General features: G+C 49.3%; 1 protein-coding gene across 1 annotated transcript in view; it reads left to right on the top strand.

Moving 5' to 3' along the window:
- Nucleotides 1–17,012, top strand: part of TSPOAP1 (TSPO associated protein 1) — a 181,227-nt gene that overhangs the window by 24,471 nt on the left and 139,744 nt on the right. Inside the window, exons 3-4 of the mRNA XM_075059526.1 lie at nt 3,377–3,505; nt 10,472–10,648. Of these exons, the coding sequence (XP_074915627.1) occupies nt 3,377–3,505; nt 10,472–10,648 (306 nt within the window). The remainder of the gene's footprint in view (nt 1–3,376; nt 3,506–10,471; nt 10,649–17,012) is intronic.

The following is a 17,012-nucleotide window of genomic DNA, read 5'->3' on the forward strand; positions in this document are numbered from 1 at the left end:
CACTGTGTTAGTTCCCCATTACTCCTGGCTAGGGTAGTTCATCCCAAAGCCTTCAAGAACCACAGCAGTTCAAATCCCTCTCTGGGCACCATTTATAACAAGACTCTAGAGTCACCTGCAAGGACTGAACCCAAGACCTCAGCAGCTGCTAATGCTTGAGTTGACGAGCAGTGCCGCTAAGCTGGCTGCAGTAGTAGACTCATAAACCTTTATAAGTGATCCAGCCACAAGAAGGAGAGAAAGAGCCACTGTGGGTTACAGTTGCCTCTTCTGAGGGTTGTTAGGGACATCTGCACTGCAGCTTGGAGCCTGCTTCCCAGCTCAGGCAGACACATGTATGCTTTCTCTGATTGAGCAAACGCGCTAAAAAGACCAGTTTGGGAGGAGTGGCAATGGGTAGCCTCTCGGGCTGGCTGCCTGAGTACAAACCCATCCGGAACCGCTGAGTGTGTACTAGCCCAAGCAACCACCTGAGCTACCCAAAGCTGCACTGTTTTTTAAACATGCCAGCTCAAGCAGAGCTAGTACGTGTCTCTAGCCGAGCTAGGAAGCACGCTTCCAGCCGCAGAGTAGACGTTCTGTTAGGCTCTCATCGCTGGTGCGAGTACGTGTAGCTGAGCATCAACGTCTGATCCAGTGTGTCAGCGTCCAGCCTCACGAGTGCACAGACATTCCTTCTCTGGAATGAGTTATAACAGCCTGCCTCAGAATCTGTATCATCTAAGGTGACCAGATGTCCTGATTTTATAGGGACAGTTCCGATTTTTCACATTTGCTGTCTGGTCACCCTAGTATCATCAGTAACATGACGGTGGCCTTGTCTACATTGCAAAGTTTTGTTGCAAAAGGCAGCTTTTGCCGACAAAACAGGGGAGGTTTACACACTACAAAGCTACTTTTGGTGGCAGAACTGCTGTTTTACCAACAAAATAAAACCACCTCAATGAGAGGCATAAAGCTTTTTGCGGCAAAGTTTGTAGATGCCGCTATTTGCATTGTTGATATAACTGGCTTCCACCGGTATCCCATAATGCCTGCCATGACCGTTCTGCTCACTGTTTTGATCTCTACTGCCCTGCAGGCACGTGCCCCACCCCTTTCAAAGCTCCAGGAATATCTGACAGCTGAGCCTGCTGCTCCTCGGGGGAACAAAGAGCAAATCATTGCAATGCTCCTGTTGTGCCCGGCACTAGGAACACAGGCGCAGGCAGCTGTCTGCTGCAGGGAGCGTGCGGGGGACAGGGCCTGCTGTGCTGCTTTGACATTTCTCAATGCTGAGAGCTCACAGAGCTGCTCAGGAGGCTGCACCCAGCAGCCGAGGAGGCTGCACCCAGCAGCCGAGGAGGCTGTGGGAGACCTCAGAGGGAATCACAGAACCATAGGCAGGCTTCGGGAGAGATGGCTGTGCTGAGCAGAGCCTGGAACTGACGTGGGGGTGTGTGTGTCCCCCTCCCCCTGCCTGAGGTTTGGTTGGTCAGCCCTACTGTCTCCCCCACCTCAGACACACCACTCTCCTCTCCCTCCTCTCCACACACTTCAGTTGAAAAAGTGGCTGACAGTCTACTTGGATGCCCCTGGAATCATAGGGCTGAGAAACCTGCATCATGTGACGCTGTACTTGCCCCATGAGGCATTGCAAACCCTTCCCAAAGCACCCTGCAGCCAGTTGCACAGTGGGATAGCTACCCACAGTGCTCTGCTCTCTGTGTCCAGGCCAGAGCTGCTAGTGCAGATGAGCTCTGCCAACACAAGGAGCTAGCGTGGACATGCAACAGCACTTTAATTAAAGTGGCATAACTTTTGCTGACAAAACTTTGTAGTGTAGACAAGGCCGTCCTTGTAACTCTTATGCCTGGAGCATTGCTAATTGTCCACCCTCAACAGTCAAAAAAAAAAAAACCTTTGCAAACTTTCAAAGGAGTGGCCTGCAATGAGCTGAAAGGTTTACATTGGTCCAAACAACATGTCCTAAACATTTGCTCACATTAATTTAATCCCATATGCTGCTTTATTGTATTTTTTAAAAAGTTCTGAAGAAAGCACAAACAATCCAAAATGATGGGTTTGGGGACAACGATAACTAAGCCCGGGTTGTTGTTTTCCTTCAAAATGCACTTAAAAATCAACCACTTTACAATCTGCTTTAAGGATTTAAAATTAATCATGTTTCAAAATACACAGATTTGGGATAGCCCTATCACCCCACCACACAAAGAATCTGGCCAAACCCAACTATGGTGTCACTCCTGCTCCCCCATAATGCTGGGCACGTGCGCTTTAGTAAAGCATTTATCAAACCAAATCTCATGAGTTCTTACTCCGGACACTAACTCCGATCTTGTCACTGAAGACCTGTAAAGGAAGGATAATGAAAACAGCAGATATCCCAGGGAGCATCCAACTGGGGCATGGCAGGAGTTTTAAGGCTCATCTTACTTAACACTTTCTAGAAGAGGAGCAAACAGCCTGTGGATGATATTGCCAGATGACACTAAATTGGGAGCAGTTGCAGTTTATCAGTGAGGACAGATAAATAATAAATAAAGATTTAGAGAGAATAAAAACATGGGAAGAAAATAAAATGAGATACAACTTGGAAAAATGGAATTAACATGTGGAGACAATCATTCGAAACATGGAGATTGATTGGGATGGAGTGTCTGGAAAGCAGTGATCTCTAGAGAGACTGAGGGGAGAGGTAGATGCACATGAGAGATCAATGTGCCGTGGCTCAAATCAAGGATGTGGTCTTGGAAGCTTGCAGTCAGTCCTGGGCACCATATGGTTGGAAAGCTGCAGATAAACTGCAGGGACCTCAGAGGAGAAAAACCAAATAGTTGAGGAGAATGGAAGGATTGCTGTTTGAGAGGAGCTGAAAATGCTAAATCTTGGCTTGGCTAAGTGATGCTTCGGGGGACAGCATAAGAGCCTGCAAACGGCTAAGGGATGTAAGCACAGCAGAAGGAGAATTGTGTAGGGTGTCATGTGGGGGCTTAGCTGGAAGTCAGTGGTATGAAATTAAGAAAGGGGCAATATTTAGGTTGATATCAGGAAAAACACACTGACAGTGAGGCATAGGAAGCTGTGGAAGAGACTCAGGGAAATGGGGTTAGAAGCCTCAATACTTGGGATGTGTAAAACTTGAGCAGACAAAATGCTAGAAAATGTAGAAATTGAAGAATCCTGCATTAGCCCCAGAAGCTGGACTGGATCTTCTACTGCCAGGGCCCTCTGCCAGCTCTTGCTCTCTGAATGTGTAGTTATAATGGGGACCTTGCCTGGACAGGGTGGGATTGGAGATGGAGGTTTGTGGGGCTGTAGGGCTGTGAGCAGGGGGTGAGCAAAAGGGCCATTAACCATTCCACTCATTACTTAGCGGAAGAGCTACTTTCCAGAGACTGAGGAGAAGGTGAAGCACTTGAAGAGAAAGAATGCAGAGCTGGCTCTGATCGCAAAGCGCCTGGAGGAAAGAGCAAGAAAACTGCAGGAAGCAAACCTCAAAGTAGTAAGTATTTAACCCTTTGCAGCAGCAGCATATGGCATGACACTGCTTGTCCATCCCCTCCCACCAGGCCTTCAGTGCCACTAGTTATTCCTAGCAATGACTGCGTAGTTGCAGGAGAACACAAATTGGAGCAGAGTTGGCAGGTTATTTTTCCTGTACCTTTGGCTAACAGAAGATACAGCATGTGTCCCAGGTAGGCTTCCTTGGAACCCCCGCGAGAGCCACGGACACAGTTCCAGGAATGACAAAAGCCTGTCTCTCACTGAACCCAGCAAAAGAGCAAATTCACCACTTGGGCTGAGATTCTCCCCTCAAACTGCCCTGCTGCATCGGCTAACTCAGCTCTACGCCCATCCCCATTGACATGCCAGCATCCACCAGAGTGTTCCTCCTGAGTGTCTTCCCTCTTGCTTTGGTGATAACTGCAGCGTGGCCATGGGATAGTGGGGCATGGGAACTGGTGATAATTGTAACCACTGGCTGGCTGGTTTCAGTGGGTTGTCTGCAGTGTGCGTGTCCTCGGTGTGCCGGGGGAGAGGGAGCACGTGCTGCTGGAGAGGGAGTAGGTATCAGCATGGGAAATGAGAGGGGAAGTGAGGTCACGGTGGATGCCAGTGGGCGAGATCCCCATGGCATGTGGGCATTGTCTTTCATTCCCACATGCACTGTCAGAACTGCCTGCCTGTTCAGTTGTTACTGCAGGGCACCAGTCACTGGGCTATGTAAGCGCCAGATACAATGTTAGGAAGAGATCATTTGAAATGGGCCCTCACCTTCTGAAAGTTCAACTGCTGCTGTAGCTGGGATTTGTTCCCTCCTTCCTTAGGAGGATTAAAACGATGGACAGGCCATTTCTTTGGGTAATAGAAGATCCCCAGTGCCGTGGGAGGAGAGGAGAGAGATCAGAGTGAGACCAGCCCTTCTGCTTCAGGGCATCAGCCGGCCTGTCTGACAGGGGTAGGAAGAAACCCGTTGTCCCAAGGGCAGGTCCCAGAGAGGTTCAGGCACCTAACCTCCCTGTGACAAGCTCGCTAAGGAGCAGGAGCCAACCCAGCTCCACCTGTGGACAGGGGTGCTGGAACAATGTGTATAACAGGGGTGCTGAGAGCCACTGAACCAAGCTGCAAACCCTGTATGTGATGCAACCCTAGCACCCCTAGTTCCAGCCCCCCTGCCTGTGGCTAGTTCATTACCTAGGTAGCTGGGCAGCAGTTCATTAGTTAAGGGGCACCTGGGCCTCACACAGGTTTGTAGGGGCTCAATCAGGGAGCCCAGAAAAGAGGAAGGTGGGGAGGGAGAGACTCCTCAGGGTAGCTGGGCAGGAAGCTATTCCCAGTGCGGTCTCCCTAGAGAGCAGAGGCTCCTGGAGAAAGGATCAGGCCTGGAGAGAAAGTGCTTCAGAGGAATGAACTGGGTGTGGAGCCTCCAGGGGAGCCACTAGGGGCTGGTTTAGTTGAGGGGAAGATGGGGATCTAGCTGAATGCCCACCAAGCTGCCAGGCCAGGAAGCCAGCTTTGGGGCTAAAGGGGAAAAACGGGTGGAAAGCTTCTGATTGAAGCTTTTGTGTTGCTCTTTCCTGTTAAATGAACAAGACCCTCTGAAGAGGATGCTCTTTAGTACTGGAAAGCCTGCTTGGACTTGTTTATGCCCTGGGTGAGGGAAACTGAGGAAGGGTCTCTCCTACCATGCTGCACCTGATCACAAGGGGCATGCTAGGGTGAACTCTGTGCCATTACACTTCCCCATGGGCAAGTTAGTCCAGAACTACCCGCTGCAGGGCTTTTTGCGCCTCTGCTGAAGCAGCTGTGGCTGGCCCCTGTTAGAGAGAGGCCATTGGGCTACCTAGGCCGCAAGCATGACCTGCTTTGGCAATGCCTTCCTCCATTCCTGAGGCTGCCTGTGTGGTTTGCACCAGCCTGTGACTGTGGTCAGGCGACAGCACATTCAGTCCCCACCTCAGGGTGTTCTCCAGCCCAGGGCCTTTTGCTGGGAAAAGCTTTTCTCTGACTCCAGAGAGGTTCACCCTGGCCTTGCTAGAGCAAGGGGAGCTCCAGAAGAGGCCAGAAAGTTAGAATTTTTGACCAACAGGCCTGAAGTAGGCAGGTGTAATGCCTGTGCATGGGGGCAGGGTCTGGAGCCTGCCTGGGGCCAGAGGAGAGAGAGGCTGGATCCTGAATGGAGGAGAAGGACCAGGCACCAGGGGCTAGAGTCTTGCCCTGGCCAAGTGGCATGTCTGCAGTGTGCCGGGGAACTGGGAGCTGGAGAGAGTGAGGGGCTGTAGGAAAGGGAATGGGAAGAGATGTCCCACGCAAGGTGATGGGAGAGGACGTGATGACAGTGCTGACCAGTGGGTGGGTAGCCATTGGTTTGGTGGGTGGGCATCAGGTGTCTACTCCAGATTGAATTTACTTCCTGGAACATGCACACACAAATGGGGGTAGTGGCTTCTCTGCTGAGCAGTCAAAGGCGAGCAGTGTGCTTCCTCCATGGCCTAACCTAGTGGGACCAGCTGCTCACAGTGTGCTAGGCCTCTGCCAGCCAGGTGATGCCTGGGGAAGGTGGGATGGGGCGAAAAGCCTTTCTCTGTATAAGCTGCGGTGAGCTTAGTGACTCAAAGTCCTTTGCTGAGAACCTGCATTGCAGCTCTGCCCACTTGCCAGGCAGCACTCAAGGGGTATTACTACATGTCCAAGCTTCTCCACCACTCAGAACTGGGTTTCCCCTTCCCCTCTCTCCTAGCAGGGCCTTTCAGAGGCAGAGGTGCAGGCAGACGCCTGGGAGAAGGAGCACCGAGTCCGAATTCAGATGATCGCACTGATGTGCTGTGTGCGCCGAGGCAGGTCACTGCTCCCACTCAGGGCCCCCGTGTCTCCCCTGGGAAATGGGTGGCACGTAAGGCATCATATGCAAGCTCGGTGCTAACTCTGCCCCTAAGCAAAACTAATGAGATCCCTGCCAGGTCATAGCTTCTCTTTAGGAGGAAGAGTCTGAGCCTGGCCTACACTAGGCACTTCCATTGGTACAGCTGTGGGAGAAATCCACCCCTGGGGAGCCTTAGCTCTCCGGATCTAATGCCTTGCGTAGACAGCACCGGAATTCTCCTGCTGATCTAGCTACTGCCTCTTGGGGAGGTGGGTACCAACACTGAGGGGAAAACCTCTTCTGCTCGCGTATGTAGTGTCTACAGGGAAGTGCTGCAGTGGTGCAGCTGTAATATTTTACGTGTAGACATACCCTGAGGCCATGTCTACAGTACAGGCTTATAGCAGTATAACTACATCTCTCAGGGGTGTAAAAAATCCACATCCCTGAGCAACACAGCTACGCTGCCCCGTGTAGACAGCACTACGCCAGCGGGAGAGCTTCTCTTGTCAACATAGCAACCGCCTCTTGTGGGGGTGGATTAACTACACCAACAGGAGAGCTCTCCCATTGGCATGGGATCATCTGCACGTAAGTGCTACAGTGGTACAGCCGCAGCAGTGCTGATGCAGCTTTTGAAGCGTAGATTTGCACTCATATTGAAAGGCAGAAGGAGAACAGCCTTGATAGAGGGCTGCTTACAGACCCACCTGCTCAGTCAGGGCATCTTCAACCGTTTGCAGCAGGCAACTGGCAGATGGTTATTTCCCCTGGTGTCAGTCTCCTGAGTACTCAGGAAGCCTTGGCATAGTTTGGGAGCAGAATCATAGAATCGTAGGACTGGAAAGGACCTCGAGAGGTCATCTAGTCCAGTCCCTTGCACTCAAGATAGGACTAAATATTATCTATTCTAGACCATCCCTGACAGGTGTTTGTCCAAACTGCTCTTAAAAACCTCCAATAATGGAGATTCCACAACCTTCCTGGGCAATTTATTTCAGTGCTTAATCAGCCTGACAGTTAGAAAGTTTTTCCTAATGTCCAACCTAAACCGCCCTTGCTGCAATTTAAGCCCGTTGCTTCGTGTCCTATCCTCAGACGTTAAGGAGAACAATTTTTCTCCTCCTTCTTGTAACAACCTTTTATGTACTTGAAAACTGTTATCGGAGCTCTCCTGTTGGCATAGTTAATCCAGCTCTGAAAGAGGTGGCAGCAATGTCGACAGCAGAAGGCAGAACAGGCACTGTCTGGAGACCGGAACTGGGTACTACTGGGCTTGGTGCCAGCTCTCCTTCTGCAGTGCCCATGAGAAGTGAGCTTGATCATTGCTATTTATATAGTTGAAAATCCCTCACTGAACCACTCTGAGATGCAGGTACAGTGGAGTGACTGGGGTTGCTGAAGCCCTCCCTGCTGTGGGGTTGTGCCCCTTCTGAAATGTCCATTGTAAGCTCTCCCATGGGAGCTTTCTTTGCAAGTTCTCTGTGCAGCACCAAACACCTTTCAGGGACTGGGCAAAGAAATCAACAGCATCTCATGGGCACTGTTGCCTGTCACTGTCGATAAAGTGAGGGATCTGAGATGCAGAAATAACATGGACCAGTAAAAGTCCCCCTTTTCCTCCTAAAACTGCATCAAAAATCTTCTGTATCTCTCCAGAACAGAAAAGGCTCAATGGGTTTCAATGAGCACCAGGAACACATACACCTGATTTCAGCTTATTGAAACATGAACACTCTGAGCTGCTAGCCTCAGAGAAACAAAATATATAATGGACAACTTGATTTCTAGCTGGTCTAGTTACAACACTCCAGCCTTGTGTAATAAGGGAGTGTGTGGGAGGCATCTGTGCACAGTTGCCACGCAGGCGTATACTTAAAGGGAAAGGTGCTAAGGAGTTTGCATTTGGTTGCTAGAGTTGGCTTCAGTGCCCGGATATGCTGCAGCACACTGGGCCTGTCTTGTGATGCAAGGTCCCCTGAGCACCGACATCCTGCTGCTGGATGATTTGCATATATGAAAGGTATTAGAAAGCAAGAGTTTGTACTGAGTTATCTATCCCCTTTGCACTGACTGAGGAAGAAATTCACACCTGCCCAAGCAGCCAGGTTTTGTGCAGGCAGGGCGTTGCCCACGAGCAGATTTCTATTAAATCCTGACCCTTGGGAACTGCCTTCATTTTGCAGTTGTGCAGAGAACTTTGATTTTGCCAAGGCTGCCCCTTGTGTAAAGGCTGTTGAGCATCCAGAGAAGAGCAAAGGAGCCTGGCCATGACTGATGGCTGCTTTGCCAGCACTCAGTGATTAAGGCTACCCTAGGGAATGCCACCATTGCTGACAGTGAGCTCTGGTGGTGGGTGCAGCTGGGCGGGGGATGCATGTGTAGTCAAAGCCAGACAGTGCCCAGCACTGGTTCAGCCATGCACGCACAGTTCAGCCAGGCTTCTGCATGGTGCTGGATATCACCGGCTCCTGTCTGCGCTTACAGCTGACCTGCACCCCAGCCACACCTGCTAATAACTCCTGCTGCATTTCCTAGAGTAGACAGAGCTGCTGTGTGCTGTGTCTCATGCACAGGGCATCAGACCTTTTTCTCTCTCTGTTTTTACTCCTATGGCCCATAGTATTTGGCCTCTTAGCAAGAAATGCTAATTAACCTCCATCTAGAGCTGATGGGTTCAAATCTCCCTCTGCCCAGCTGCTCCTCTGGTGTCTCTGGGAGCCCAGCAGTCATCTCCAGCTCAGTCCCTCCAGAGTTGTCTCCTCTCCCTTCACTCACAAGCTGACAGAGGAAGAGGTGCCTTTAGCTCAGAGCACTTGTGGGCTGTGGGAGAGCTAGGTTCAGTTCCCCATGCTGCCTGCTGTGGAGCAGGGACTCCCCTATGAGTGGTCTAGCCCCCTGGCTAGAGTCATTTTGACTGACTATATGGGCACACAGTAGAACAGGTGCTACTTGAGCACAACCTGAGCCCAGACTACCCTTAGCTCACCGGGATGTAATGTGTTAGAACCCATTCAAATCCATCCAAAACAAGAGGCAGAGGAGGAGCCTTGAGCTTGGGTCTTTCATCTCATCCCAGGTGAGAGCCCTGGGCTAAAGCTTATAAGGGCACCACCTGCTTTGTGAAACAAGTCCTTCATTTCCTTTGCATTTCTTTTTCAAAGTGCCTGGAGATGAAACAGAACATTTGGATGTGAGTCAGCAGTGTGCCTGGATATGAGTCAGCAATGTGTCCTCCTTGCCAAGAAAGCCAATGGCATATGGGGCTGTATTAGTAGGAGCATTGCCAGCAGATCGAGGGCAGTGATTATTCCCTTCTGTTCAGCACTAGTGAGGCCACATCTGGAGTATTGCATCCAGTTTTGCCCCCCCGCACTACAGAAGGGATGTGGACAAATTGGAGAGAGTCCAGCGGAGGGCAATGAAAATGATTAGGGGGCTGGGGCACATGACTTCTGAGGAGAGGCTGAGGGAACTGGGCTTGTGTAGTTGGCAGAAAGAGGGGGGGGATTGACTAGCAGCCTTCGCTACCTGAAGGGGGTTCAAACGGATGTGGGGTGGGATGATAGCAGCTCTTCAATACCTGAAGGGGTTCCACAGAGGATGAGCTTGGCTTTCTCAGTCGTGAAGATGCTAGACAAGATATGGTCTCAAGTGCGTGGGGAGCGTCTAGGTGGATCATTAGGAAATAATTCGACTCAGGAGGGTGCTGAAGCACTGATGGTTCATCGGGGTGTGTGATACTCCTTCCTTAGATTTTAGGATGGTAAACACAGCCCTGAGCCTGGGATGGATTAGATGGGGGTTGGTACTGCTTTGAGCAGGGGATTGGACTAGATGACCTCCTGAGGTTTCTTCCAACCCTAATATTCTATGATTCCTTTGCTCCAAAGCACATTTTTGTCAACTTTTTTGATTCACCAAAATTTTTCAGAAGATTCAACTGATCTTTTTTTTTATTTTTCGAAGCTGCCAGTGAACCAAAAAAGTCAGTGATGCCCCCCTGCTCTGGTTATTTTCTCTGTGCCTGCTGCTTAACTGTGAAATTATTAACACCACCACTACGTGTGTGGTTTCTCCCTTGCTGTTCTCTCCCTGTTGCAGGTAAATGCTCCAGTGGCTATGAAGGGCTCCAGCCTAGAGCTGTGTAAAAAAGCATGTGCCCACCAGCGTGCCAAGGACCTGACAGAGCAGGCCAGTGCCCTCCTAGCAAAAGATAAACAGATTGAAGCTTTGCAGCATGAGTGTCGGGAGCTACAGGCGAAGCTCACAGCTGGGAAGGTGAGTGTCTTTCTGGGGTTTTACTCATTGGCATGGCCAGTTTTCATTTTTCAAATGTCTTCAGTATAATTCTTGGTGTGTAGCTTGTTAGAGAGGAACATGGGAATTACAAACCTGGCTTAGACCCACGGTCCAGCTAGTCCAGTCTCCAGTCTCTGACAATGGCCAACCCCAGATGTGTCAGAGGAAGGTGCAAGAACCCTGCAGTGGGTAGATGTTTGATAACCTGCACCCCATAAAGTCTCTTATACTTAGAGACTGGCTTAAGCTTTGAAGCAGGAGGGTTTATTTCCCTTCCAAAATGTTTGTTAATATTAACTAGCAGGATTTGGGATGTTGCATCCATATATATGCCCAGTCTCTCTTTGAATCTCACTTTGTTACATGGTCTAATTACATGCCCAGAGAAAAAGTATTTCCTGTTGCTGGTTTTGAATTTTTCACCTTTAGATTTCATTGATATTCTCCCGTTCTTGTGTTATGAGACAGGAAAACTTCTAGACCATTTACTCTTTTATCACAACCCCTCTGATTTGTCTCCTGTCTAAGGTAAACAGCCCCAGTCTGTTCAGTCCCCCTTCAGATGAGTTTTCCAGGCCCTTGATCATTCTTGTTGCTCTTCTCTGAACCCCCTCTAATTTTGCAATTAAACAGCTTGTGGTGAATATTTTCCTTTCAAAAGTCAAGCAGTTTTGTTTGGACACACAGCTTAGCTTGTGTTCTTTGACAAGGTGAGGAGAGCCCTAGAGTTGGTCTCCTTCGTGCATACTCACAGCTTCAGAGTCTAAATTTGGTTTCCATGAATATTCTGCATAACTGTTTGATAGCACTTAAAATTTATCATTTTCCCAAATGCTGCTGCCAGCGAATGTGTTTCAGTACTCTGGACAGCTTGCCCCAGAGTGAATTCTTTTCCCTAGCCAAATATTCAGGGATCAGTTTTAGCAGCAGAACAAGTTAATTACTGCAAATACTTCATTTTTTACACATGATAATATTCCAGCATTGTCAGATTTACTAGCAGTCTCTGAAGTTTGACAGTAACCCAGCTACTGCTCTAGCCCCTACTCACACCTCTGTTGGTAATGGTTTTATCTTCACAACCCCCCTGTGAGGCAGGATAGGGCTATGTTCCTTATTTGACAGAAAGAGAACTGACATACCAAGAGACTAGGAGCAAGATTCACAAAGGGACTTAGGCATCATGCTGCTCATCATCACAATGCCACACCTTTAGGTGCCTAGGAGATCGCTGGAACACACTGCCCTCCACAGAGCCTGAGTCAGGCACCCAGGTCCTGTGCACCATGCATGGGGAGCAACAGGTGTGGGAGAATATGATCCACAAAAGCCAGAATTCTTGGAGGGAGGGCTGCCTAATCTAGCCAGTGGGGGATGGTGATTAAGCCCTTCCCACCCCAGATATAGTAGATGTTTAAATCTACGTTACAGGGAGGCACCTATCTTTGCTAGTGATTCACAGGCAGGAACTACTCAGGCACCTAAGCTGTTTCTTGTGTGAATGAGTTAGGCAGGTGCCCAACACCACACGAAACAGCCACAGGAGCCACCATGCACCTGTTCAAATCCTTTCTCTCCATCTGACAGAGAGGGGAAGTGAACCTGGGTCTCCCACATCCCAGGCCAGTGCTCTGACCCCTGGACTGGGAGTTATAAGGTGGGCACTGCCATCTCCTCCCTCTTTGAATGGCACCCTATCCAAAAGGGTGCCTCTGAGTGTGCCTGCTGGATTGTGTCCTGCATACGAGGTAGGCAGAGGAACACCTGTCTTCTCTGGTTCATGGATCATCTTGGGGTTTGGCATGGTGGTGGGGAGAGACATGTGCCTGGACACCTACAGGGAGGCAGCAGCGCATGTGTCCAGAGGCAGTAGGTGCTGAGGGAACTTTTACCCTGACAATGTAGGTGTCATGTGAATTTAGGTGCCTACAAGGTTTTGGTGGGAGTCTTGAGAGTCACAATGAAGCCTAAAATTGGGATTTAAAGGCCTAAACCCAGACGGAGACATGTAAATCTGGTGTTGAGGTACCTCAGTATCTTTGTAAATCTAGCCCTAGCGGTCTTGTCTGGGGCAGAGCAGGGAATTGACTCAAATCCCAGGCTACTGCTCTAGTCTCTGGACTGCACTTCCTCTGAGAGACTTCAGCTGTGCTGCCCACTGCTGAAAGCTAAACACATGCTGCAGTGGTTTGTTGGAACAGGGCCGGCGAGCTGAGCACCTCTCAGGATTAAGCCCTGATAGGGCCATTACTAAATCCAGGGTTCTATCATATATTAATGATTTTTAAAAACTGTCCCAAAGGACCATAATTAGGGTTGCAAAGTCAAGCTCTCAGAAGTTAGAATTAAGGATGAGCTGGCCAGAATGATACCCTGCCTTTCCTTCCTGAGTGCTTAGCAGTGATTTAGAACCCAGCAAAGGAGATGAGTAATTCAAATTATTCCTTCCAGTGCATGTTACCTTGCACTTATCTGCATGGAATTTAGTCAGGCAGAAAAAGGCAGAACAAGACTGACCAGCTGGAAGTTGAAGCTAGATAAATTCAAACTGGAAATATGTTGCAAACGTTTAACAGTAAGGTGAGTTAGTCATTGCAACAACTTACATCTGTCATTGGAGGTCTGTAGATCAAAATTAGCTCTCTTTTATAGCTCTGCTCTAGACCAGAAGTGATGGGTTTGATGCAGGAATCACTGGGTAACATCCTCTGGCCTGTGTTACACAGGAGGTCAGATTAAATGATGTAATAGTCATGTGTCAGGTGGATTGGAAGGGATCTCAGGATGTCATCTAGTCCAACCCCCTGCTCAAAGCAGGACCACTTCCCAGACAGATTTTTATCCCAGTTCCCCAAGTGGCCCCCTCAAGGATTAAACTCACAACTCTGGGTTTAAGCAGACCAATACTCAAACCACCAAGCTATCCCTCCCCCTTTAAGTCCTTTCAGGCTTTAAAAAATAATCTATGAATAACTTGCCCAAATCTGAATGAATTTCCCTAATGCCAGTCATAGGCAACTCCCTTAGCTCAGGACTCCCCCTTTGGCAAATGTCAAGTTCATTCTGTAACCACAGAGACACTAGACTTTTCAAAAAAACTGGCAGAAGAATTTTCATAACGGGGAGTGTCTGGCAACATAAACACAGAGCTCGCGGGATGAGAGGAGCTGCAGAAGAACCCAACAAAGCAAGGTGAACACACAACACTTTGGCAGTTTAAAGCCTACATAGATAAGTGCAAGGTAATGTACATTGGAAGGAATAATTTGGACTACTCACTCACATTGCTAAGCTCTAAAGGTGTGTCTGTGCTGGAACTGGAAAGTGTAATTTCCAGCTTGAGGAGACAAACCCATGCTACCTCTGATGGAACTAAAAGCAGAAGTGTAGCCACAGCGGCACAAGCTGTGGGGGTGGATAGCTGCCCCCGTATGAGCCCATCTGAGACCAAATGTATGTACCCGGGGTGGCTAGCCGCTGCTGCTGCATGTATTGCCGTGGCTATCCTTCTGTTTTTACCATGCTAGCTTGATCAATGCTAACACGGGAGAACTGGGCTATAGACAAAAACATGAAATTCAACAAAGACAAATGTAAGGTGCTTGTGGGTGTGGGGCCGGTGCTCAATGGAGAAGGTGAGATGGTAATGGAAGATGATAGGAAGGCAGTGCTGCTCAGTGCCGACTTCGCTTCAGTTTTCTGGATGACTAGTGAAGTTACCATAGACAATAAGGGCAAGGGACATATATCAGGATAATTAAAGAACACGTCAGAGATCTTCTGATCAGTTTGAATGAATTAACCAGCAGGGCCAGATGCTATTGACCCAAGGGTATTGAAGGAATCTTGGAGCCACAGGCAATAATATTTGCAAACTCATGGATGACAGGAGAGGACTCAGAAGCCTGGAGAAGGGCTAATGTGATGCTCATCCTTAAAAAGGGGGAAAAGGAGGAGCCAGGGAACTACAGACCAGTCAGCCTGACCTCCATACCTGGGAAACTACTGGAACAATATATAAAACATTTAATTTACGAATACCTGGAGGCTGAAGAGGTGATGACTAGCAGGGAGCATGGATTTGGCAAGAACAAATCATGTCAAAGCAGCTTGATTTCCTTCTATGACAGGGTAACTGGTTTGGTGGATAGGGAGAATGAGGTGGACATAATATGCCTGGGCTTTAGCAAGGCTTTAACATAGTCCCATATGACATTCTGATAAGTAAGCTGAAGAAATATGAGTTTAGCAGAACTACACCTCTACCCTGATATAACGCTGACCTCAGGACCCAAAAAATCTTACTGTGTTATAGGTAAAACTGTATTATATCGAACTTGCTTTGATCTGCCGGAGTGCACAGCCCCGCTGCCCCACCCCCCCGGAGCGCTGCTTTACCACGTTATATCTGAATTTGTGTTCTATCAGGTCATGTTATATCGGGGTAGAGGTGTACCAGTAAGTCAATATGTAATTGGTTAAGCAACCTCAAAAAAAAAAGTCACTGTGAATGGAATGATGGTGGATTGGAGGGAAGTCTCAAGGAGGGTTCCACAGGGATCTGTTCTGGGTCTGATGTTGTTTAACATCTTTGTTAATAACCTAGATGTAGGAATAGAGAACACACTGATCAAGTTTGCAGATGTCACTTTGGAGGAAAGAGCTAAAATTCAGAGGGATAGTGATAAATTGGAGAACTGGGCTATAGACAACAAAATGAAAATCAGAAAAGACAATGTAAGATGCTACACAGGGAAGAACAGCCAAACACAAATACAGGATCGGGGGGAACTGGCTTGGCAGCAACACTGCTGAGAAGGATCTGGGAGTTGTGGTGGATCACAGCCTCACCTCAACATGAGTCAGCAATGTGATGCTCCTGCAAAAAAAGCAAATGCAATTTTAGGGTGCATTGGCAGAGGCACAGCATGCAAATCATGGGAGGTGACGGTACCACTTTACTTGGCTGGTTAGGTCTCAGCTGGAGTACTTTGTCCAGTTTTGGTCACCAGTGTATAGAAAAGATGTGGAGAAACTGAACAGGATGCAGAGGTGAGCGACAAAGATGATCAAAGGGAGGGAACACAAGGCATATGAGCAAAGACTGAAGGAACTGGGTATGTTTAGTTTGGTAAAGAGGAGATCAAGGGCGGACATGATAGTGGTCTTTAAATACTTGAAAAGCTGCCATATAAAAGATGGAAAAAAGCTGTTCTCTCTTGCCACAGAGTGCAGGACAAGAGGCAATGGATTCAAACTACAGCAGAGCAGATTTAGATTAAATCTCATAAAAAACTTGCTAGCTGTAAGAGCAGTAGGACAATGGAACCAATTGCACTAGGGAGGTCATGGAAGCTCCTCACTGGAGGATTTCAAAAGGAGGCTGACTTGCAAGGGCAGCTCTAGGCATTAGCAAAGCAAGCACGTGCTTGGGGCAACCCATTTGCAGGGGTAGCAGGGATCCAGCATGGGAGCTTAGAACCAACAGGGGGCCCTGGGAGCTGTAGTTCCTTGGTTAGATCCCTGCCTATAAAGCGAGCCCTGGAGCAGGGGAAGAAATACATTTCCCAGCATTCCCTTGGCCACTACCAACAGGAAAGGGAGGGGGAGGGAGTGAGGCAGCTGAGAGATCATGCTGCAGCTTGCTGTGAAGGGAGAGCTGCACTGTGAAGGGTAGTGATACCATATTTTAACATTCAAAAAATAGGACACTCCACAGGGAGGGAGGGTAGCCCCACCCTGCCACCATCCACTCCCTCCAACTGCCCCCCAGAGAAACCCTAACCCATCCAACATCCCCTGCTCCCTGTCCCCTGATCACCCCCTCCCGGGACCCCTGCCCCTAACTGCACCCCAGAACCCCACCCCCTATCTAAGCACTGCTGGTCCTTGTCCCCTGATTGTCCCCTCCTGGGAACCCTGCCCCTAACTGTCCCTTGGGACCCCACCCCCTATCTAAGCCTTCCTTCTCCTTGTCCCCAACTGCCCCCTCCTGAGACCACTCCCTAACTTCCCCCCAGCACCCCACTCCCTACCCGTCCCCTGACAAACCCCTGGGACTCCCATGCCTATCCAACCGCTATTGTCCCCTGACTGCCACCCCAACCCCTGACCCATCTAACCCCCCCTTCTCCCTGACCCTGACTGCCCTCCCTGAACCTCCGCCCCATCCAATCCCCCCTGCTCCCTGTCCCTTGACTGCGCACCCCAGAACCCCCTACGCCTTCTCCAATCCCCCAGCCCCCTTACCGTGCCATTCAGACAGAGTGTCTGGCTCCGCGCAGCTCCAGACACGCTGCTGCATACATGCTGCCGTGCTCCCCCGTGGAGCCCACAGCCCCCC

The sequence above is a fragment of the Chelonoidis abingdonii genome, chromosome 20 (genome assembly GCF_003597395.2).
Source record: "Chelonoidis abingdonii isolate Lonesome George chromosome 20, CheloAbing_2.0, whole genome shotgun sequence".
NCBI lineage: Eukaryota > Metazoa > Chordata > Testudines > Testudinidae > Chelonoidis > Chelonoidis abingdonii.